The 23,619-nt window shown below is 43.6% G+C and overlaps 1 protein-coding gene across 5 annotated transcripts in view; it reads left to right on the forward strand.

The window, feature by feature from the left end:
* Positions 1 to 22,547, forward strand: part of PDE7A (phosphodiesterase 7A) — a 114,794-nt gene extending 92,247 nt beyond the window's left edge. For 2 of the 5 annotated variants that reach the window (XM_027127995.1, XM_027127998.1), the window contains 9 exons: positions 101 to 164; positions 5,548 to 5,643; positions 7,471 to 7,571; positions 12,440 to 12,571; positions 12,766 to 12,857; positions 15,284 to 15,428; positions 15,868 to 15,964; positions 16,860 to 16,940; positions 20,747 to 22,547. In XM_027127995.1, the coding sequence (XP_026983796.1) occupies positions 101 to 164; positions 5,548 to 5,643; positions 7,471 to 7,571; positions 12,440 to 12,571; positions 12,766 to 12,857; positions 15,284 to 15,428; positions 15,868 to 15,964; positions 16,860 to 16,940; positions 20,747 to 20,955 (1,017 nt within the window). In that variant the 3' untranslated portion in view covers positions 20,956 to 22,547. Of the gene's footprint in view, positions 1 to 100; positions 165 to 5,547; positions 5,644 to 7,470; positions 7,572 to 12,439; positions 12,572 to 12,765; positions 12,858 to 15,283; positions 15,429 to 15,867; positions 15,965 to 16,859; positions 16,941 to 19,312; positions 19,526 to 20,280; positions 20,655 to 20,746 lie in introns of those variants that run through there. The other 3 variants (XR_003437353.1, XM_027127997.1, XM_027127996.1) reach the window with 3 other exon arrangements.
* The last annotated feature ends 1,072 nt before the right edge of the window (positions 22,548 to 23,619 follow it).

The raw sequence follows: 23,619 nt of genomic DNA on the forward strand, positions 1-23,619 counted from the left end.
CCACTTCCCATTTTCATTAACTTCCCTGTGGACTGTCTACAAAAGATAGAGAATGTTACTGAAATTAAATTACAGTAGGAATGTTTGGTTTTCATTTCAGTGTATGCTGGAAAAAGTTGGAAATTGGAATTTTGATATCTTTCTATTTGATAGACTAACAAATGGTAAGTGAAGAATTTGACTTACTCAAGTTAATGTATTCTTGAGATTGCTGCACTGAAGGTACAGCCGCTGGTGAGCTGCTGCTTTCATTTACTTAGGTTAGGAGCCCTCTGCTGGCAGAGGGAGCATTGTTGTGTTGCTTCTTTAGTGACTGACTTGTAAGCCTAGAGAATCAATCTAAAATTTTATTTTTTGATTATTACTCTTAGTAGTAATCAAAATTAACCACTGTCATCATCACTTGGGCGTCCCTTATTAATGCTACTGTTGTTAATAACCCAAGGCGAACATCACTATCTCATCATTCTTCTTTTTTTTTTTTTTTTGGTTTCTTTTGTACTGTAGTCACAGTGACATGCTCTGATCTTGTATTCCAGTTTTGATAGCCCCAGATATGTGGTAGATGAATGACCTTTTGAGAGATGGCTTTTCTTCTAGCTCTGGCTCCTAGGCTTTCCTTTCTCTGCTCACTTGAGAGATGGTGTGTTAATGATCAGCAGCAGTGGTTCCTCCTGGCACTGCTTCTCCATGGCGGGGTCGGGTGGGGTGGGAAGAGCTCATGGCTTCTTGAGGGGGCGTATCAGAATCTACGGAAAGTATGAGTACTTTGAAAAAGACAGGTGATTCTTTTTTTTAGATGTTGGGGGTAGGAGTTTATTAATTAATTTATTTTTGCTGTGGTTCGTCTTCGTTTCTGTGCGAGGGCTTTCTCTAGTTGTGGCAAGCGGGGGCCACTCTTCATCACAGTGCACAGACCTCTCACTATCGTGGCCTCCCTTGTTGCGGAGCGCAGGCTCAGTAGTTGTGGCTCACGGGCCTAGTTGCTCCTCAGCATGTGGGATCCTCCCAGACCAGGGCTCGAACCCGTGTCCCCTGCATTAGCAGGCAGACTCTCAACCACTGCGCCACCAGGGAAGCCCCAAGACAGGTGATTCTGATCTGTTTACCTCTTTCTGAGTTTCGTTTTGCTTTGCAGGAAGGGTTCATTTTTCTTTATTCTGTTTGGGAATGGGAACAGAATTCCCTTTGAGAATCATTCTTTATTTAGTGTGAAATTTTTGGCATTAAAAAAAAAAACGTGGGCTTCCCTGGTGGCACAGTGGTTGAGAGTCCGCCTGCCGATGCAGGGGACACGGGTTCGTGCCCCGGTCCGGGAAGATCCCACATGCCGCGAAGCGGCTGGACCCATGAGCCATGGCCGCTGAGCCTGCGCGTCCGGAGCCTGTGCTCCACAACGGGAGAGGCCACAGCAGTGAGAGGCCCGCGTACCGCCAAAAAAAAAAAAAAAAAAGGTGGTACCTGTTGTCCAACTAGACTTTGCCCCTTTTGCCTTAATATGTTTTAAATGAAGCAGAGTGGAAAGTTCACTGAGAGGAAGTCAGTTCTGTTGGTTGAGAATGAAATAAATATGTGATTCACTGCTATACTTTGAAATCACTTTTTTTTTCTTATTTTACTTTGGAATAAAGCTCCTTTCCTAAGAAAGCCAAATATGGGAAATGGACAAGCAAATAGAACTGTATGCATCTTGAGAACAGCATGGGTCTAGCTTTTTAGTATCACTACGTCATTCGCTCTGAGCTATATGGCCAGGCATAGTGAGGATACCTTTGTGATCACCTTCAGGTTGTCTGTGGACTGCTGACCGAAAATAAACTGGAGCGACCCAGGCACAGGTGTAAAGACAGTGAAGTTCTCCTCAGTGGTGGAGCCTCCCTCCCGCTTCCCTGCCTTTTGTTTTTCCCCCTTTTCTGTTCCTACTCACCTCTCTTTTGCCCTCTGGTGACTAGTGTCTGTTCCTCTCCCTGCCCCCACTTGGGCCTGTCCACACAGAAAAGGCTCTAATATCATTTAGGGCCTATCGGAGGCTCTTACTATCAGCTGTCCTTCCTTGCAGCCATCCCCTTTTTGAAAATATAGGTGCCTCAGCTTCTTCTAGATCTGGGAAACTCCCCTTTCCTAATGCAACACAAATATTGCTTTAGTCATTATCTCAAGGTAAACATAGATAAGACAGTGCCGCCCTTAACACCTTCAAGGTCTAGCCTCACATAAACACTAAGAGCTCATAGCCTATTCTTAGTCTCCTGAGACACTTGTCACCCACTGAAATAGTTGATTGTTTTTCTCTAGATTTTATTTTTAAAAAGAACATACCTGCTAGTCAGGGGACGTGGCGATAGAAGTGGAATGAGGGTGACGGTGCAGCATGGGCAGAAGTCATGGCCACTAGTCTACGTCCGTTAACTTAGACCTTGGCTTCCCTTCAATCATCTCACTCCTTTTTTGTGGAGAAGGTGGCCGAATGGTTTCTTCTTGCAGTTGTTAGGGGTTAGTAGAAACCACCCACGGTTAGCCACCCACCTGTGCCTTTACAGATGGTGATATCTATGTTCAGTTCACTACAGTCACCCAAAAGTTACAGGAATTCTGTACGTGAAGGGATATTATCGGGAAACAAGTGGGCAGGAGAAAAGTCCTTTAACTTTCATTATTTAATTGGATCTGCTTTCCTTTCAAAGCTGCTTAGCCTGAAACGAATTCTGGATGATATACGTACATAGTATCCAAGTATATAGTTTTCCCTTCTTGCTGTCGATCTGGTGTGTTCTGTGTTTCTTCCTCTGGTGACTTCCCACATGATACTGTGAGGAAGGCAGGGAAGAAACAAAACTCTGATTCCCAGCTTGTCCACTGCAAAGTGGGAAGTGGTTTCTATCTGGTAGGATATATTTGATGCTGCCTTTGCAGGAATGAGTTAGGTTACATCAGATAGCAAGATAGGGCTTGTCTCCCCCAAAAGTCACCTGGCGCATGAGGACCCTCGTTGCCAGGCCTGTGTTATAGCCGTAGCCCAGTCCTGCCAGCTCCCAAGTATTGAAGAGAATCACATCCTAAAACCTGTTGAGAGCCGTAACACCTTAGGCAGGTCTGTCCTTTCATATATCATTATAGAAAGGGTAACTTTTCTATAAGTACAGTTTTCTTTTCCAAGAAGGTGTTTCCATTCTCACATAAAATAACTGCTTCTATGCCTGTTTCTTGTTTAACGTATCAGCTAAGCATCATCACTTGCTTTGAAATGTTTCGTTGACTTGTGTTCTTATTTACTGGTATTAAGTCAGTTGGTATCTTATAAACTGAAAGTGAGAAAAAACGTTGCATACAGTTTTTCATTTTGATATGGGCGGTACGCTTTGTTAGATTGGCTCTTGTCACACTCCCCCAGGCTTCTTGGTGGAGGACGTTAACATGCGTTTCTTACTGCCATTCGCCTGGATTCCAGACGAGGGTATCTTACCATTTGATTGCAGCTTTCTTAAAACTTATTCTAGATCCTAGAAATTGGTAATGTATTTCATTAGGTTTGGGAAACAATTTGGGGAGAATCCTGCGATTACCTAAATACACAGAATGAATATACATTCTTTTTTTTAAATTGAGGCATAATTGACATAGAACATTACGTTAGCGTCAAACATGCAATGTAATGATCTGCCCTTTGTATGTACTGCAAAATAATTGCCACAGGGGGTCTAGTTAACATTCCGTCAGCGTACATAGTCACGGTTTTATTCATTATGATGAGAATTTTTAAGACCTTCTCTCGGCAGCATTCAAATACCCAATGCACCCATTTTGTCCCCTTGCCCCACGTCTGACAACCAACCGCCGGTCTGTTCTCTGTATCTTTGAGCTCGAGATTTTGTTGTTTTTGTTTTAGACTCCACATATAAGTGAGATTATACAGCATTTATCTTTCTCTGTCTGACTTACTTCACTTAGCACAGTTCCCTCAAACTCCATCTATGTTGTCACATATGGCAAGATTTCCGTCTTTCTTATGGCTGGGTAATATTCCACTGCATATACACCACGATTTCTTTATCTGTTCGTCCATCGATAGGCCCTTAGGTTGATTCCATGTCTTGGCTGTTGTAAATAATGCTTCAGTGAAGATGGGGGCGCAGGTACCTCTTTGAGATAGTGATTCCATCTCCTTCAGATATATACCAGCAAGTGGGATTGCTGGATCATAAGGTAGTTCTACTTTAAATTTCTTGAGAAACCTCCATGGTTCTCCATAGTGGCTGCACCAGTTTACAGTCCCACCAACAGTGCACCAAGGGTTCCCTTTTCCTCACATCCTGGCTAACGCTTGTTATCTCTTGTCTTTTTGATAATAACCATTCTGACAGGTGTGAGTTGATATCTCATTGTGGTTTTAATTTGCATTTCCCTGAGGATTAGTGATGCTGACCAGCTTTTCTTGTACCTGTTGGCCATTTGTATGTCTTCTTTGGAAAAATATCTATTCAGATTCTCTGCCCATTTTTTAAAACCAGATTGTTTTTTGAATATACATTCTGAAATATCTCTATATATGCCCTAAGAAAAGTTGGTTGTTAACCGTGGTTATGACAGAAACATAGCTCACTTCTTCACAAGTGATTCTAGACCCCATGGGTTCATGTTTTTACCAGTAGAGTGTTACTAGGATTGGAGTGCATGTTTACATTTAACTCCTTAAAGGGAAAAGATCTGAAATGGTTTTTTCTTCCTGTGTGAAGGTGATGTGTCGGATGGTTTTTAGGAAGACTCTCTCTTGGTTGCCACATCCTTCCCACTGTTGCTTATGCAAACCTTGTTCCAGTTCGTTGACTTTTTTCCTCATCTGTGGGCTTCTAAACAGTTGTTCAGGCAGTTTTGGATAATTAGTTTAGCCTGATAGTTCTTTGTAATTTTTCATAAATATTATTACTACAAATTTTCATTGTGGGACTAGTTGGGTCTTTTATACATGTTTGTAAGAATCATAGATTTTTTTCGAGAATACCAGAATCATGTTTATGTTATTGTTATTGTCTGAATGCTGGCAGTAACTTATAAGCTCACACACCTTTAAAACCTACAGTCTGTTTAATTGTTAAATAACATAGCATATGCAGCCAAGGCGCTCTGCTCTGGGACACCCCCATTCAGAGCAGTGTGGTGGAGGGATGGTTATGAGGAGGTGAGTGCACATGTTTTAGGTGCTTTGGGAAATTGAATTAAACATACTCAGTGTGGACAATTTTCAAAGTTTTCTATCAATTCTAATTATTTTGGTGTCTTAAAAAGAAAACTTATCTATTCAAAAATGTTTATCTTCCAGTTGTTTGGTTTTAGAAAAATAAAACCAAAAAATCCTTTTTTCTTAGAATAGAAAGAACATGTGATATTTAAAGTTCTAAACTGGTAAAATTAAAATAAGTTGTAAATTTTAGATAGACAAAAAGTAGGACTTAGTACTCTTTATGTTTTGTATTCAAACCTATATTTGGAAGTACAGTGCAGTTACATAAGCTTGTATTCCTGCTAATATCTCCTCTTCTTCCTTTTTAGGAAATAGTCTAGTAAGTTTAACCTTTCATTTATTTAGTCTTCATGGATTAATTGAGTACTTCCATTTAGATATGATGAAACTTCGTAGATTTTTAGGTAAGTGATTCTAACCCATTTAACAGTAATAAGATTTGTACTGGTACTTGTTTAACTTGTCTCTCAATTATATCAGCTGTTGCTCTGAAACTAATCACCCCAAAGTTCGTGGCTTAAAGAAAACACACATTGATTTAGCCCTGAGTCTGCAGGGCTGTGGAGCGCTGCTTCTGGTCTGGCTGAGTTTGTTCGTGCCCCCGCCCTTGACACCCAGTGAGCTGCACTGCGGCGTCGTGGGCCTCAGCTGGGACACTGGGCCCGACCCGGCTCAGCTCTACATGATCTCCTGTTAAATTAAAAGGAGGCAGAGGAGTTTGGCACCATAATAAAGCCACTTTAAAAACAAAAAAGGAAAAAGATTATTTTCCAACAAGCCAAGCTTGTTCAGAGAGCAGTGGCCAGTTGGCAGGAGAGCACTGGCACATCCAGACCCCCGAGCCCAGCCCGGACACTGGCTCGCCTTGCTGTCCGCCGCATCCCGGTGGCCAGAGCCCGTCAGGTGGGCGGGGGGGGGGGGGGCATACCTCTGGGTGGGGAAGCCGCGAAGGCCCAGTGCCGCTGGGGGCTGGGTCAGCTTTGCTGTCAGTCTCCCACGTCAGCCCCGGCTTTCTCGCAACGATGACACAGTTTCTGTCCTTTCCTAACTTTTTGAAGGCTAAAACCTTAAAAGATCCAGGTCCATTGCACTTGGGTCTCCCTTTTTCTGATCCCAGAAACCTCCTGACAGTAAACGTCAAAGATTATTTTGGATACGTTTTCATGTGCAGAGTGATACTTAAGAGCACTCTGCTAGGGAAAAAATTAGAGTCTTTCACCGAATAAAGGAAAACGTTAGAAGAAAATTAGCATGAGGATTCTTGTTTTTGTAACGAAGGTGATATTTTCTTTCCTCTTAATTAGCAAAACTAAGATAAATTTATTACCTAGGACGTTGAGAAACTTCTAATGCATATTCATTTACAAATTGTATGCCTGCAATACTCTGCTAATATCTGTTATAAAACACATAAATAGATATTAACACGAGTATTTAGAAAACTATTTTAAAGGATGGGATCAAAGTACATACAGAATTCTAATGCTCTTTGCCTCTCACCAGTGAGTCGTAGCTCACCACCTTGGGGTTGGCTCACCATACCTGGAGATCACTGGATTGAGTGATGGGCTGTGAGGGCCACAGTGCGGGTTTGGTGGCAGTGGGGACGGCTCTACCCTCTCATCCTAGTCTACTTTTTCATGGTAGCATGATACAGACACTGAGCAGAGAAGGCAGGATTAACACATCATCCTTCCCTACTACTGAAAAACTAATTGCAGATCTGAAACTCACCTCACTGATGGAGTATCCCAAGGATCGTGTTCACATTCCCCAATATCTGTATTATTTTAGCCTCATAATGATTTTTGTCCTCTGATGAATTCCTAGTTCCTAGAACAGTATCTACTACGATGAGTATTTGTTGAATGAATTGTACAGTTTTTATTAAACTAAGAAACTCTTTTTAAATTAAAAAAAAGTCAGAGGAGTGGGCCACAATGATAGATTGACATTTTAAAAGAGAAGAAAAGGAAAAAAAAATTTTATAATTTTGACATGAATACCTTCATGCCATTTAAAGAGTTTCGAACAAGAGTCAAAGTGGTGTTGATGCCTTGGGTATACATGTGAGTTATGATAAGTGATTATCATCTCCCCGAATCAGAACAGTTAGCTGATAGCCACATGAGAAGGGTAAGTGGAGAATGCATAATTGTTGCAATTTTTGTATTTGTACATGCCTCCTGTTCGCAGTTAAATCTGAGGTCTTTTTTTTTTCTTTGACGCAGTTATGATCCAAGAAGATTACCACAGTCAAAACCCTTACCACAATGCAGTCCACGCTGCAGATGTTACTCAGGCCATGCACTGTTACCTAAAAGAACCTAAGGTAAGGTGTTGGCATTTACAGTCAGTGAAAGTCCTGAGAAAATGCCCTTGATTTAATTTCAGATACTTTTCCTTAAGTTAATGTTTTCATCAGACTTAAAATCAGAAGGTTCCTTCACAAGAATGAGATGTGGCTGGATCAGGTTTCCAGGCGCGGCTGTATTTGTAAGTTGACAGCTAGAGAGCTGGGGTGATTGTCGAGAATGAGGCTGGAGAAGCCCAAGTGAGGGTCAGGCTGTACGGCCCGGCCACACATGTCAGGTCACCTGGCGTTTACGCTGAGCTCCACGAGGGCAGGGATGACACTCGTCAGATCCCGTGATGAATAGGAAGCTCCGGAAGGGAAGCAGGAGACTTTACAAAGCTATCCTGGCTGTGGGGGGAGAATAACTCAGACAAGACCAGAATCATGCACGCTGCCCGTCAGGAGCTGTTTCGATAGCCTTGGGGCAGGAGAGAGGCAGACGCTTGGTGAGGTCTCTTGGGAATCAGAACATGGAGGATGTGGTGTCTGGATGCATCTAGGGGGGTGAAATAGGGAGAGGAGTCGGTGGAGACTGTCCCCGGCAGCTGAGTAGCAGGTGGGAGTCGCTGTGAGGGAGAGAATGTAGGAAGGGAGGGAGGGCTGGCAGAGAGGATGAGCTCCATTGTGGGCGCGTGCGGTTAAGTGTCTTCGCGCCATATCCGAATGCAGGGGTCTAGTAGAGAGCTGGAGAGGAGTCTGAAGCAGAGCAGAGAAATCGGAGCTGGGGACCAGCTGTAGATGTTAATGGAAGCCGTGTTTGCCCATGGGCGTTTCCTGTTCCTGGAGGCTGTAAAGTTACATCTGCCACCCTTAGCCCTGCCTCTAAACTCGCCTCCCCAGGGATCTTAGTTCGGCCGGATGTTGGGAGGGAAGGAGGCTGACTGAGCCAGTTGGTGCTAGTTGATGCTCTGAGAATATAGCCATGTGGTTGCCAGTCTCCTGATTTTTCAAGAGATGTGGAGTATGTGAAAGTACCCCAATTTTTAAAGTATATTATGACTCAAAAAAAAATTAACTGTATTGTGGCATCATTTATATGCAGTAGTAAAATGCATACATTTTATGTGTGTAGTTTTGATAAATGAATACGCCCATGCACCCCAATTTTTTAATTAAAGTTTAAAACAAACATTGGGCCAAGCCTATAGTGTCTCTGTTGAACAGTCTTGCGGGAGAAATTGGTAAGTAATCACCATACAGCCAGGGAAGTGGAATGATGGAGCTAAGTGCCCCATGGGACACAGAGGAGATAAACCTAGTCCATGGGGCTGTGAAGGCCTCACCCGCTGGCTGGCCACGCCCAGCCCAAAGCCAGGGCTGGGGAGCGCCGGCACCCAGCAGGACCAGAGGGGCAGAGAGTGCAGGGCGAACGTGGTGCAGACACTGTCTTACCCATGCAGCTCTGGTAGCACTAGTTTTAAACACTTTTTGCCTATGTAGCTCTGATCATTCTTACTTTGAACACTTTTCTTAACATACTCAGTGAACTCTTCAGTCAAAGCTTCAGTTAAGGATACCGATAAAATCACTAAAATTTAAAATACAGCAGTTCCCTCCTCCCTTATCATAGAGATAAGAAAATAGAAATGGAGTCACTCAGAGTTGACTGTACCTCTTTTACTTCCCGGTCCTTTACATGGCATCGTATTGTCGAGTGTGTTCATTCATTTGTTCTGTCCGTTTTCCTGGCGCTAAGAATCCAGTGGTAAACAAGACAGGAAAGGTCCCTGGCCTTCAAAAAGTTGCCCTCCCAGTGGGGGGCAGGGGGGCGGTCTTTAAACAGATGAACAGAACTTTGACCTCTACTGTGGTAAGTGCTGCTGTGAAGTCATTTACTAGGGTGATGCGCTGGGGAGTGACTGGGTGGCTGGCGAGAGCTCACAACTTCAGACAGGTGGTCGGGAACCATGTAAACCGAGAGGCAGTGTTTGAGAAGGAGACGGCCACGGAGAAGAATCCAGGTGCAGAGGGGACCGTGAAGAGAAAGCCATATATACAGTGTTCAGTGGGAAACCTGCTTCCATTCGCTTGTTTAAACACCAGCTTTTATTTTATGGATTGGTGCTGTTATTGGGTTTTTTTTATTGTTGTTTATTTTTGGCTGCGTTGGGTCTTCGTTGCTGCGCGCGGGCTTTCTCTAGTTGCGGCGAGCAGGGGCTACTCTTCCTTGTGGTGCACAGGCCTCTCGTTAAAGTGGCTTCTCTTGTCGCGGAGCACGGGCTCTAGGCACGTGGGCTTTAGTAGTTGTGGCATGTGGGCTCAATAGTTGTGGCACACGGGCTCTAGAGCGCAGTCTCAGTAGTTGTGACGCATGGGCTTAGTTGCTCCACGGCATGTGGGGTCTTCCCGGACCAGGGCTCAAACCCGTGTCCCCTGCACGGGGGAATCCACATTGGCAGGTGGCAAAGACAAAAATATTTGAAAACCAAGAAATTATTGAAAGTTCCTTTGGTGTGTACTTGTATCAGCTCTAACTTTAGTATTTATTTTTTATGTCCTCAAAGCTGAACCTCAGAATATAGATTATAATTTTGTTCCAGTTGAGCCTAACGGCACCTAATAGCAACAGTCAGAAATGGGGATGACATTTGTCTTTTTTAAAAAAATCTAGTTTTAAAAATTGCATTAATGTCATTGACTTCCTTGTCTTTGTTAGGAAACTCATAAAGTTTTTTTTTCTGATGAAAGATTTTTGTAACAAGCAGAAATGTTGCATTTTTATTCAAAATTTTTTTTGCATGTGTGATTTGTTTTCAAACTTAGAACTTACTTTTCCTTCACAGAACTTTAACAGCTCAACTGCTGCTTCTCATGTTTCTATTTTTAATAGTTAACTCTTTAATCTGCCTGAGACTGTTTGAGGTCATGTGTAAATCATACATTAATTTTTAACAATTCTGGATTATTGCCTTCTCCCAGGCTGGTCCACGTCTGTTCTTCTGCCAAAGTTATCGTAAGAATATAACACTTCTGAATATTGCTTAACAAATCGCATGGTCATAATATATCCACAGCCACGCCTGCATTCTTAGGTCAGGAGGGGACGTGGCTTTACGTGCAGGGTGCTGCATGGAGTGCGCCTTCTGCTCATCTTGATTAGTAAGCAGCACTCTTTATTTATTTATTTTGGGCCACATTGGGTCTTCGCTGCTGCGCGCGGGCTTTCTCTAGTTGCAGCGAGCAGGGGCTGCTCTTCGTTGCGTTGCGCGGGCTTCTCATTGCGGTGGCTTCTCGTTGCAGAGCACGGGCTCTAGGCGCGCAGGCTTCAGTAGTTGTGGCTCGTGGGCTCAGTAATTGTGGCTCACGGGGCTTAGTTGCTCCGCGACATGTGGGATCTTCCCGGACCAGGGCTCGAACCCGTGTCCCCTGCATCGGCAGGTGGATTTGTAACCACTGTACCACCAGGGAAGTCCAAGCAGCACTTTTAAAATCTTTTATTTTTTTTAAATGCTTTTACCTCTCCTAAAGAGGAAATAATTGTCTTCACCGTCTTCTACCCATTCATTGAGTTTCTCTATATACCATTTACAGGTAATACAAAAATAAATAATTTACATTCTCTGCCCTCAAACAGCTTACACTATTTTAGTGGATTCAGGCCCTCCGACAGTGGTTTTTTTCAGACCAAGATGAACTTGGCGCAGGGGATGGAAAAAAAATCCATTCTGGCATAGAAAGAATATACTAGAATTTGAATCAAAAATACTTTTATCTCATATTTTAAAACTTTTCGATTTTCATCCGTGTTTTACCACGTGCAGTATGGGTTGGCTCTGTGTTGTAATCTGTAAGTAAGTATACCTACGTGGGTGGCCTATGCTCAGAATACTTCTCTGCTGTTAGGGCACAGGACCCTACACGTTTAGAGAGCACTGCCCCAGGGTAAAGCTAAACGGGCGCACGCTGCGCTCTGGCAGTGTTGGTGTGGCAGGATGTGGAATGTGCTGCAAGAACGCAGCCAGTCATTTGTGGGCGGGGGCTGGGCGAGGGCTGGGCTGCAGGCGGAGAACGGAGGTGGGCTGGGGAGGCGCTGGTGGAGCTGGGCTTGCGACACACTCCAGGTGAGTGTTTTTTGTCGTTGAAAACTTCAGTCAGGTAAATAAGCTTATTTATTGTGATTATTTTATCAAGAATAGTAAATGACTGTTGAGAGTAAAATTACAATGGCTAGTGTACAGGATGGCTTTTCCTGAGATGAATACACTGCGTATGCTGTCCTGAACTGTCCATCCATGGGGAGAGGATTTCACTACCAACTTGACGTAAACTTCTGCTCCATGATTACTCAGTAGCTTCCTTCAACATTTGGGACCTCAGAAGTAACCTTGGATTTGGATCCTTGATTGAAACCCAGTAACCAATTTATTGGTAAACACACACGCTCAGTCATAGGTTTACAGTATTGTACGCTTAAACATCTGTTAAAAGGGTAGATCTCACCTTAAGTGTTCTCACCATGATAAAAATGTTCTTAAAACCTCATAGGCCGTCTCTGACTACATTAACAGAAATACTCAAATCTCTGTTTGTTGTTTGAAAACTTTTATTTCTCAAAAAGGTGGTTTATACTTTAGCTGTCATCTTAATGATGCTAGTTTCCAATGGAGGATGAGCTGCATCCACGCACTCCACGTGGGCGGGGACACCATTATACCACGCCTGCCGCCAGGGTCGTGAGGAGACCCGCCGCTGGCAGGCACTCCGTGGCCTGGATGAGCGGCCCGAGAAACATGGCGGGAGGAGACCGCCGACACTCAGTCGAGGCTAACTTAGAACAGCTACTGTAATGGCGCAGCGCGTGTTTCAAATATGTCTGTAATCAGTTATTCCTTGCCGCACTCCAGCTTGCCAATTCTGTAACTCCTTGGGACGTCTTGCTGAGCTTAATTGCAGCTGCCACTCATGATCTGGATCATCCAGGTGTTAATCAACCTTTCCTTATTAAAACTAACCATTACTTGGCAACTTTGTACAAGGTTAGTGCAATTTTATCCTCAAAATTTAATATTCTTGCATTCTAGAAAATGTGTCATGTTTAAAGAAGTGAAAGGAGTAAATAAATTCTCCATGAACGTTCAGATTTTAATCAGATTAATATTACTTACAAATAATTCTTTATGTTCAGAAAAAGACTTACCATTTACTCAGAGATGCCCTTTTCTTTTTGTAGAATACCTCAGTACTGGAAAATCACCACTGGAGATCTGCAGTGGGTTTATTGAGAGAATCCGGTTTATTCTCACATATGCCATTAGAAAGCAGGTAGGTTGGATTAAGACAAAATTAATTAGTTATGAACTGTAGAAATTAAGTTGCAAAAACAACCGTATAAAGTTTTTAAAATTATGTTGTTATATTCAGGTGTTCCACAATTTTCAGGTAAATTATCTTATTTTACAAATTTACATCAAAATTTTAATAATTTAAACCTGTTCTGAAATACAGTCAGTAGTAATTTTTTTCAGTGAATTTTTATGAAGGATCACTCATAGATACTATAAAATCCACTCCAAATACACAGTGGCTCAGTCATGGTTTACTGCTTATTTATGTAAATGGTATTACATATTTCCATTTTATGCTCTTTTGAATAAAACCATAAGTTCTAGCTGTAAAGGTAAATTGGATAGAAAGTAAACAATCTGTATAAGAAACAGATTCATTAAAATCTGTTCCAGGAAGTTTTCAAAACCGATAAGACGTGAAAAGAATGCTTTGTATCCTCAACAGCATAGTCCTAGAGTCACTGCTAGAGTTATAGGATAAAATAATGAATTGAAAGAACAGAAAATACTACATTTTTTTTAGAAAATATCACTTGATGTTGAGCAGGCCATTTGAAAGGCTAATAAAAAGCATTCATGTAAATGAGCCCAATATGATAATGATGGTGGTGGTCAACAGAATCTCATGTCATGGGTCCACAAACTGAAGCTTTTAACGATGCCTCCCCAAGAGAAGGTGCACTTAGGAAAACCATGTCAGTGGATGTAAACCACCTACTTCTAGAAAAAAGGTGAGGCGTAAAAATACATGTGGGTATCAAGATTTAAGTTACTGTCATTGCTCTTTCCTTTCTCCCTTTCACAATTTAAAACAACCTCATAAAAACACAAAAATGTTTTTGGTAATGTCCGTGAGAAAAAAGCTGGACTTTTTATTTTTTTAAATCTGTATTCATGGATACCGTTTGGAGTTATGACAGTACTTCTGGTAAGTAAAATTGTTTCTTGTCATAGTACAAATATAAAAACTGCTTAAACCACACAGTGTTTGTATATATAAGTTCTCTTTTTCTTGACTAAGGCAGATTAAATTGTTTGCTTCATTATTCCCTTTCTATCGTGTTTTGCATTTGATGATTAACCCTGTTGAATTCTCATATTTTAATACAAATAAAAACTGAAAATAAGGAATACTGCATAATAGCATTCTTTTATGTTTGCTTAGGGTTTGTTTTATTTACTGTTCAATACTGTGAGCCTTTTATTTTTTTATTTTATATTTTTTTGAAGCAAGGAATACGACTTTATTCGGAAAGTCGGCAGACCAAGAAGATGGCGGACTAGGGTCTCCAAAAAACCATCTTTAGAGCCTTTTAATCTATTGACTGCTCTTTACTGATCATTATACAAAGATAATGTTTGTGATGGCCCATTGAAACAGAAGGAATTTTTTTAACATTTCTCTTATTTGACTTGAAACAGTTTTTTCTTAAATACCTTTATTGGAGTATAATTGCTTTACAATGGTGTGTTAGTTTCTGTTTTATAACAAAGTGAATCAGGTGTATGTATACATCTGTCCCCATATCCCCTCCCTCTTGAGCCTCCCTCCCACCCTCCCTATCCCACCCCTCTAGGTGGTCACAAAGCACCGAGCTGATTTCCCTGTGCTATGCGGCTGCTTCCCACTAGCTAGCTATTTTACATTTGGTGGTGTATATATGTCCATGCCACTCTCTCACTTCGTCCCAGCTTCCCTTTCCCCAGCTGTGTCCTGAAGTCCGTTCTCTATGTCTGCGTCTTTATTCCTGCCCTGCCACTAGGTTCATCAGTACAGTTTTTTTAGATTCCATACGCATGCATTAGCATACGGTATTTGTTTTTGAGGCGGTTTTTTAAATGATATAATGTATTTGTTATTTGTAGTAACATGTTACCTTTTCCCTTCCAGGAAATTTGGATAATTAATTCTTGAATTCGGCCCTGAAAGCATAGTTGAGTCTAAACTTTATTAAATTGGTGGAACTTCATCAGGTTTTAGTCAGACATCTTCAAAAGTTTGCAGAAGTCAGTGGGAATGGGCTGTTCTTCCTCCATCTGACCCTCCTTCTGCCTCTCAGATCTCAGGCACCAAAAAAGAGTCCAAAGTTGTTCACTGCATCCCAGCCAATCTTACATAGACTTTCTTAGGCATATAATTCCACCTTTAGGCATTCTTTTTGGAGTGTTTGCATATTGGTATTTTCCTACCAACTCTCTTGGTTTTAGTTTTGATTATTTTAGTAGGTTTTTAAAATGCATTCTTTGAATCCATCTTTTTGGTAGGTTAAAAGTTGAATGGCAGTTAGAATATCTTAGGGCCCTGTAAAGCTTTCTGAGTATTAAGACTTAAGGAAAAAATAATCAAGAAGTAGCTATTCAGTTGAAAGACTTGTATTTCTCTTTATGTTTCTCTAATTCCAGACAACAGATGGAGGCTCAGATAGGCGCTCTGATACTGGCCACGGACATCAGCCGGCAGAACGAGTACCTGTCCTTGTTTAGGGCCCATCTGGACAAAGGCGACTTACATCTGGAAGACATCAGGCATAGGCATTTGGTTTTGCAGGTAAAATGAGCTTGGAAAGATTCTATTTCTAGAGCAAATCACATGACTATTAGAATAAAAATGAAATATTCTCGTGTAGTCTTCTGAGTGGTTAAATCCGAGGGAAAGCATTTCACTTTAATAAGTTCTCATATCTAAAAAATGAGAGAGAAGTGGCTGATTCCTTTGTAGCTTTCTGGTTAGTACAGTCCTATGCCTGCCTCTCCGGAATTACCAAGCGTGTATAATTTGCTTAGTAGGCTTTCAGTGTTTCTGCAAAAATGATTGTTACAACTAATAGTATCGTAAAATCAGTATAAAGGATAACAAATTTCCTGTTGCAACGTTTTCTTTTTCTTTTCTGAGGTGTTCTTTTCCCCACTATTAGCGTATATTAAGCTTAGTAAAATTGAAATTTTACCTTCTTCTTAAGACAACTTTCATATTTTGCTTTTGCTAGATGGCTTTGAAATGTGCAGATATTTGTAACCCATGTCGGACCTGGGAATTAAGCAAGCAGTGGAGTGAAAAAGTAACAGAGGAGTTCTTCCATCAAGGCAAGTTACAGTATTGAGTGATAGTCTAGTCAGTTCATTTTTTAGCATCATATGAATAAAATAACTCAGACAATTGCAGAGTCTAGCAGAAGGTGCCTGATAGTTTTAGTGACGATTCATAGTGGATGTACATATAACCAATAATGCACAAATTGAGCATCTGTTTTGAAAATCAGCAGTTCTCTTTTGAAATGATCCGATGTGTGTGTAGGCATTTATGAATTAGACGTGGAGCCGGCTAGAAGGTTTTCTGTACAGAAAGATTTTCCTGCCTTTGCTCCATCCTTGTCTTGTGTGGAGGGTGTGGCCATATGACCATGTAAGACATGTTTTGTGATTTAAAGCCAGGAACCAAGGATCTTCGTTCCATGCACCTTCCTTTCAGAAATCTGAGTTTTAAATTAAAATGCTGACAGAGTTACAGTCTTGGGATAACACCTAGCAAAAGTTTCCCACCGTCTCCACTTAAAATAGGATGTTGGCTTGGCAGCCTTTTCTATGTATGAATAACTTAAAGTTTGAAAAAGAGCTAATTTAGGGCTTCCCTGGTGGTGCAGTGGTTGAGAGTCCGCCTGCCGATGCAGGGGACATGGGTTCGTGCCCCGGTCCGGGAAGATCCCACATGTCGCGGAGCGGCTGGGCCCGTGAGCCATGGCCGCTGAGCCTGTGCGTCCGGAGCCTGTGCTCCGCAACGGGAGAGGCCACAGCAGGGAGAGGCCCGCGTACCGCCAAAAAAAAATTTTAAAAAAGAGCTAATTTAGAAGGCATCCTCTCATGAGGATTGTGTTACATTATTCCTAAGGAATTTACAGGTAAGATGAAGACTTTCATTATATATTTAACCAATAGGTATATTCCGCATTAAGAATTCTTTTTTTCTTTTTTCCATTTCTAGGAGACATAGAGAAAAAGTATCATCTGGGTGTGAGTCCACTTTGTGATCGTCAGACCGAATCTATTGCCAACATCCAGATTGGTAACTATGCATACTTAGATATAACTGGTTTTTAAAATGCCACTGATTTTAAGTTTGCCAAGAAGAGAGGTACATCTGAAATATCAGTATTAAAATTATGCTTATTTCTAATTTTTAAATAATTTAAGAAATTTTATTCTGGTTTTTCCCCTTTTTTGGCTCTTATAAATTACTCTCATTTGATTTTAGTTCCTCAAAAGCAGAGCAGGTAGCAATAACTTTCTGTTCTGAACTGGAAAGAATGCATCATTTTCCCATGTGGGAGCCTCACTGGCGTCTTTCTGGGACCGCTGGGCCTGACGGTCGTGGGAAGACCGGCTTCCACGACTGCCGGCTTTTCTCTCACCGCTGCCTGCTGGTTGAAGCTAACTCTTCAGCACCTCACACAGGCCCCTTGCAAGCTGGCCTCCAATTGTCTCTTCCGTCTTCTCCCCAACACCTTCCTCCTCGTTTACCTACAGCAACTCGGGACTCCCTGGGGCTCCCCAAATCCCTGGTGCTCCTTCACTCTGTGCCTCGCCAGGCCCCCCTTCTGCCTCATAGCCTCCTCTTCCTTGAGGGTCCACCTCAGATGTCACCCCCAGAAGCCACCTTTCACTCTTCTCCAGGCAGCCATCACCCCTCTTGAGGCGCTGGATGCCTGTCGTCACAGCTCCAGGTGCCGACCTGGCCTTTGGAGGGGTGTGTGTCCCCAAGGCCAGTGCTGCCCCTCAGGGCGGGCTCACTTGAGAACTGCTTGTTGAGTGGACTGTGACGGTACGAGAAAGCACGATGAAGGGGCTGTGATTCAAGAACGTGCAGCTTTTCGTAGACGAGCCGAGGGAAGATGGGCCAGGTTTGGGGTGCGGTGGGTGGATTGCCAAGTGGGGGTCACTCAGAAGGATATGGAGGGACGGGCGTAATTTTGGTGGCCAATACTGAGCAGGACCTCTCAGGACTCGGTTGACAATAGTGAAGTGTGTCCAGAAACTTCGGAGAGAGAAAGTTTCTAGAAATTCGGAAGGTAGCACAATACTGTGGTTGCTAATACCCGGAAAAGCGGACTGTGCTGGAGGGTCAGAAATTCAGAAACAGAATTCTGACACTGTACAACAGTTGCAGAGGATCCTCAGGGGGAGGCCGTGGGTAGTAACGATCTGGCTGCACAGGGAGCAGTAGAGATGCGGGAGAGTGAGGCCCAGGCCTGCGGGGACAGCGCGGGGACGCCGAGTCCCCCGGGAGCTGGGACTGGCCAGGAGCGCGGGAGAGGGAGGTGGGAGGGGAGGGGATGACGGGACAAGAAGCCTGTCTGCTCTGGCCTGGTCCTCAAGGGCATAACTTTCGGATGCGGAAGAACAGCTGAAATGTGGGCAGAGGGGGCCGAGTCGCAGAGCAGGGGTTGGCTCGTGCACTCACTCCAGCTTACTTCGTGCCTCAGTACGTTACTCCCGTGATTCGTGAGAGAGGTTGCAAAGGAGGTTTAAAAAACTGCAATTTTTAAAAGGGACAAGAAGCTAGATCCCTTAAGCCGTTCTTGTCGTTTCTGACCTTGTCAGCGTTGGGCAGTTGTGGACCCGGTCCCCCGGGGGGCAGGGATAAGGTTGAAGGCGGTGACAGTTGACGTGGGCTGACCCCTCATGGCACCCTAGGACACAGGCACTGCTGGTGTTCTTTTCCACATAGTTTGCCCAGTTTATACAGAGAACAGGTGTTGGTCTTTCTGACATCAAATCCTAGGTAAAACGGGGCTTGCAGAGGTCCTCTTCCTAGGGTAAGTCAGGGGACGATTAGAATGAACTCCGTGCTCAGCAGCAGTTACTCGGAGCCAGCATGTGGTCAGCAGGTAGCAGTCGTGTTTAATTAACACGGTTTTCTTCTTTGGTAGGAACACTAGGTCCTGTCACATACCAGGTGAGGGTGAGGCATTGACACAGCGCCCTGTGGTATCTGAGGAGAAGAGAGAGAGGCGCATGGGCTGGGACAGTTAAGGGGGTTCACGGGTGGATGAGCAGCTCACGAGTAGCGTCCTGCCACCTGGCTGTGTCTGCGGCCCGGCCCGTGCATTGTTATCAGGTACCTAAGACCTAAAAGAATCCTGGGTACCATAGAGCCAGAAGTGAGAGCTGATTTGTTGGATGTGAGAAGCAGGATGCAGCTCTCAACCAGTTGCGACAGTGGGAGAATCAAAGAAGATGGGTTGCGTGAAACCTGCGGTAATAAGGTTCTGCATTTGGGTGCAACACTCCGGCTGCTCACGACTTGACTGTGGCACCTGGAAAAGACAGGGCTCTGGCGGCTGGCTCAGCCTGACCCGGGGCTGAGGGGGTGGCTTGGCTGCCAGAAGCTCTGACTGCAGTGATGCCGTTTTCCCGTGTCCTCTCTCTCCTCACCAGACGTAACTCGTGGAGAGCACATCTTGTCTGTTTGTCCACTGCTTATCCGTGGCCACCCCAGAACAGTGCCTGGCATCTAGAAGGTTCTCAGTTAACATGTGTGGAGGGGATGGAAGAGATGAAAGAAAGAAATGGAGGACTTCCCTGGAGCCCTGGTCCGGGAAGATCCCACATGTCGCGGAGTGGCTGGGCCCGTGAGCCACAACTTCTGAAGCCCGCGTACCATAACTACTGAAGCCCGTGCACCTAGAGCCCGTGCTCCACAACAAGGGAAGCCACTGCAATGAGAAGCCCGTGCACCGCAACGAAGAGTAGCCCCCGCTCACCTCAACTAGAGAAAGCCCGCACGCAGCAACGAAGACCCAACGCAGCCAAAAATAAATAAATTTTTAAAAAAAGAGATGGAAGAAAGCCTTATTTCCAATATCGTTACTACTTCAGATACCATAATCTGTACACTTGAAAAAATTCAATCATCAGACCGTATATGACTTTTCTAATTAAAAGTAGTGGGTGCTTTATTTCCAGTGAGATTTTTTTTTGTTAGCTAAATGGAACCTGTGTTGTCTGTGGTCCATGTGGTCTTTTGCTGAAAAGAAAAGGTGTTAGAGATGAAGAAAATTTTAAAACTGTTAAACAGTGATAGAATTTGAATGTACATTTTCCTGTCGTTGATCAAAAGTTTAGGAAGACAATGTTATTTGCTTCTCCTAATAGATGTGATCTGATTGTTAAGGTGAGGCTTCTTTCACCCTGTGTAAGACACTATGTAGTTTTAAGTCAGCTGTAATGTGAGCTCGAGTGCTGTGTAACCCAGAGATGCAGACAGGCCCGAGACCACTCCTTCTCCTTTTCTGACTGAATTAAGGGAGATCGATTGTAGGAAGTGTCTGTAAAGTAGGCCCCCTGGTACACTTTCGATGTTCACTTTCCTAATTGTCTAAACTAATCTCCTCTGTTCGTTTTAGACTCACACTTTGTGGCATGCATTTTGGCTTTATAAATCCTGAGATTCATAGCGGGCCCACTGTGCTCATGACCAGGTGTGACGATTACCAGCCCGGACGGTAGGGCAGCCGCGCCTCAGTCCGGCCTCGTCACCCACAGCCCCGGGGGGACCCCCTTAGCCTTGGGCACACTGTGCCCTGCTCCTCAGGGTTGAGAGGGCCGCCGCAGGTTTGCTGAAATAGAAGGATATGGTTGGTGCAGCTGAGAGGAGTCGTCAGAAGAGATGGGCTGTGTTTGTCAGTTCACCTTTACTTCAGGTTTCAGTAAGTTGCCTAAATAGATTCTTCAGAGAAGATATGTAAATCTGCACACACATCTTTTGAAAAATAAGAGGTAATATTGGAATAGGACTTAAGAGAGTAAACACTACCTCGACGTTGTAAAGTTTCAGAACATCCACTAATACCTTTTCTCTTGCTGTCTCAGGTTTTATGACGTATCTCGTGGAGCCTCTGTTCACAGAATGGGCCCGGTTCTCCAACACCAGGCTGTCCCAGACAATGCTCGGACACGTGGGGCTGAACAAAGCCAGCTGGAAGGGACTGCAGCGAGAACAGTCCAGCAGCGAGGACGCTGACGCTGCATTTGAGGAGCTGAACTCACAGTTATTACCTCAGGAGAACCGGTTATCCTAAACCGTCCCCCAAGTCAGTGGGCAGACTGCCTCTGGAGCTCGTTAGAAATGTGAATGGGGTCTTGAGGTGAGAGAACTTTACTCTCGGCTGCTGAGGGAAGTGAATGACGCCAGCATTATTTATTTCCAAGATTTCCTCTGTTGGATCATTTGAACCCACTTTTTAATTACAAGACCCGAACACAGCAATATGCATTTGGCTTTCGTGTGAAACCTTGAATATGCAAAGCCCAGTGGGAGCGAACCGAAGGGAATAACAAAGTTTTGCAGGAAGTTTTGCGGTGGCCCTCGTGCTTCTCGAAGCATCATGAAACTTGAACCGAAGCCTTCAGCAGAAATCTTTGGAATTTAACCCGTCTGATGCAACAGTGTGTATCTGTACCTTCCACTAAGTTCTCTCGGAGAAAATGGAAATGTGAAGTGCCCAGCCTCTGCGCCTCTGGCCAGACTTGATGTTTACAGACCAACTCTGAAATATTGGTTCTCAATCTGCCTTGGAGCACGATTGTGAAGGAACCACTAAGAATTTTAAAGATCAAACCTAAACTGCAGCCCTTTCCCCCGGTTTGCCTTTCTTCTCCTTTGGATGCCACCAAAGCCTCCCATTCGCTCTCCTTTTACTTTGTGCACTGGAAACTGAGCATTTATCCTAGAGTGCCGCCGAGCTTTCACTCCAGTGCTGTTGGGCAATGCAATTTTTTTTAACTCTTAGTTTTTAATTTGGGGCGGGAGGGGCAGAACCCCAGTGTCCTAGCTGTATTATGATTCCGCAGTGAAGACGTTGCATGTTGTTTTCACTAATGTACACTTGACCTGCACATGCAAGAAAAGGGTGGAATGTTTTAAAACACCATAATCAGCTCAGGGTATTGCCAATCTGAAATAAAGTGGGATGGGCAAGTGTGTCCTTCAGAGCAAGGGTACTAAAGTCCCTCTCGCTGCAGGGAGTGAGAGGTGTGTTGTGTGTGTGCGGATGTGTGTGTGGGGCACGCTCGTGCATGTGTGACTGTGCATGTGTTCTATTTATCCATGTGGGAAGGATTGGGAACGTCAGCTTTTATTTATTATTTTAGAATGTGACATAATGGGCAGCCACACGTGGGGAGGGGAAGGGAGGTCAGCCGTAACAGATCGCTCCAGATGCCTTAAACTATGCACAAAGCTAAGTGACCAAACTTCTTGTTTTGATTTGAAAAAAGTGCATTGTTTTCTTGTCCCTCCCCCTTTGATGAAACGTTACCCTTTGATGGGCCTTTTGATGTGAACAGATGTTTTCTAGGACAAAATCTAAGGACTAATTTTAAACTTACAACATTCCACTTTTGTAATTTGTTTTAAAATGTTTTATGTGTAGTAAGCACAACTGTAATCTAGTTTTAAGAGAAACCGGTGCTTTCTTTTAGTTCAATTGTATTTCCCTTGTTACTGTAAAGGACTGTTTATTAATTATGTTTACAAGTTTGTTGCAACAGTCATTCTCTTGGGAGAAAGCTTGAGTGTAAAGCCATTTGTAAAAGGCTTTGCCATACTCATTTTAATACGTGCCTGTTGCTGTTAACTTTTGACGAATAAAAACCTATCTTTTCACATTTTCATCTTTGATATTTACCTGTAAGTCAGTCCGTTGGAAACCACGACACTAAATTACTAGGGAAGCAAAGAATTCGCTTGTCGGCTCCGGCATTCGCTCGCCACACATTTGTTCAGGCAGAGCTGGGCGCAGGCGGAGTCCTGCGGGCTCGTGTGCTGCCTGCACCTCACGGGTGAGCAAGCTGAGGCCGGGACGTAGTGGACAGAGTCCTGACAGCCGGGAGAAGTCGGCTCTGAGCCCAGCCTCTTGACTCCACAGCCCTTTGTTCCCACGGCGGGAACCTCAGGCCTTGCAGGTACTAAAATACTACTCGTATTGGCCTTTTAAAAGTCAAGTAATAAAATGGCCACTTAATATTACTTTCGGTATCAGCGTAAGAAAGGTACCACTGGGCCTCTCCTGGATCCTCTCGAGTCCATTTCATTAGAAGGGATACGTGTAAACTTTGAACTCAAACATAGTCATTATTTGCATAGAAGAGTGATGTCGGATAGAAATACAGTGTGAGCTGAGTCAGTGATTGTCAATTTCCGAGGAGTCACGTTTAAAAAAAAGGATAAAGAAACAGCTGGAATTTTAATAATATTTATTCCAACATATCCACAGTATTTTATCATTTCAATATGTAGTCATTATAAAAAACTATTGAGATGTTTTACATTCTCTTTTCTGTTACAGAGTCTTTGAAATCTGGCGTGTATTTTATGCTTACAGCACGTCTCGGTTCGGACCAGCCATGTTTCAGGTGCCCGGTCTCCACATGTGGCTCGTGGCCACCACACTGGACAGCTGGGTGCAGAAGTCCGAGGGCTATGTGGGGAAGGTCAGTTGGCCACTTATACGAGGAGTATCATCTTGGCACATCTGACGCATCCAGTGTCTGATAAGGAAACTTGCCAGCTCACACACCTAGCATGTCAGCACATGGAAAGTAGAACTGTATCTCATAGCAAACTCACATTAACCAATTTCACAGAAACTGATGGTTTTTTAAAGCGTTAATAGTTCAATTTACAGTGAGAAATATAACTATCAGTCGTTCTCTCCCTTTAGGCAGACGTTCTCGGGAAGCCA

Source organism: Aethalodelphis obliquidens, unplaced genomic scaffold (assembly GCF_003676395.1).
Source record: "Aethalodelphis obliquidens isolate GAN/ISIS:26980383/991018 unplaced genomic scaffold, ASM367639v1 scaffold33, whole genome shotgun sequence".
NCBI lineage: Eukaryota > Metazoa > Chordata > Mammalia > Artiodactyla > Delphinidae > Aethalodelphis > Aethalodelphis obliquidens.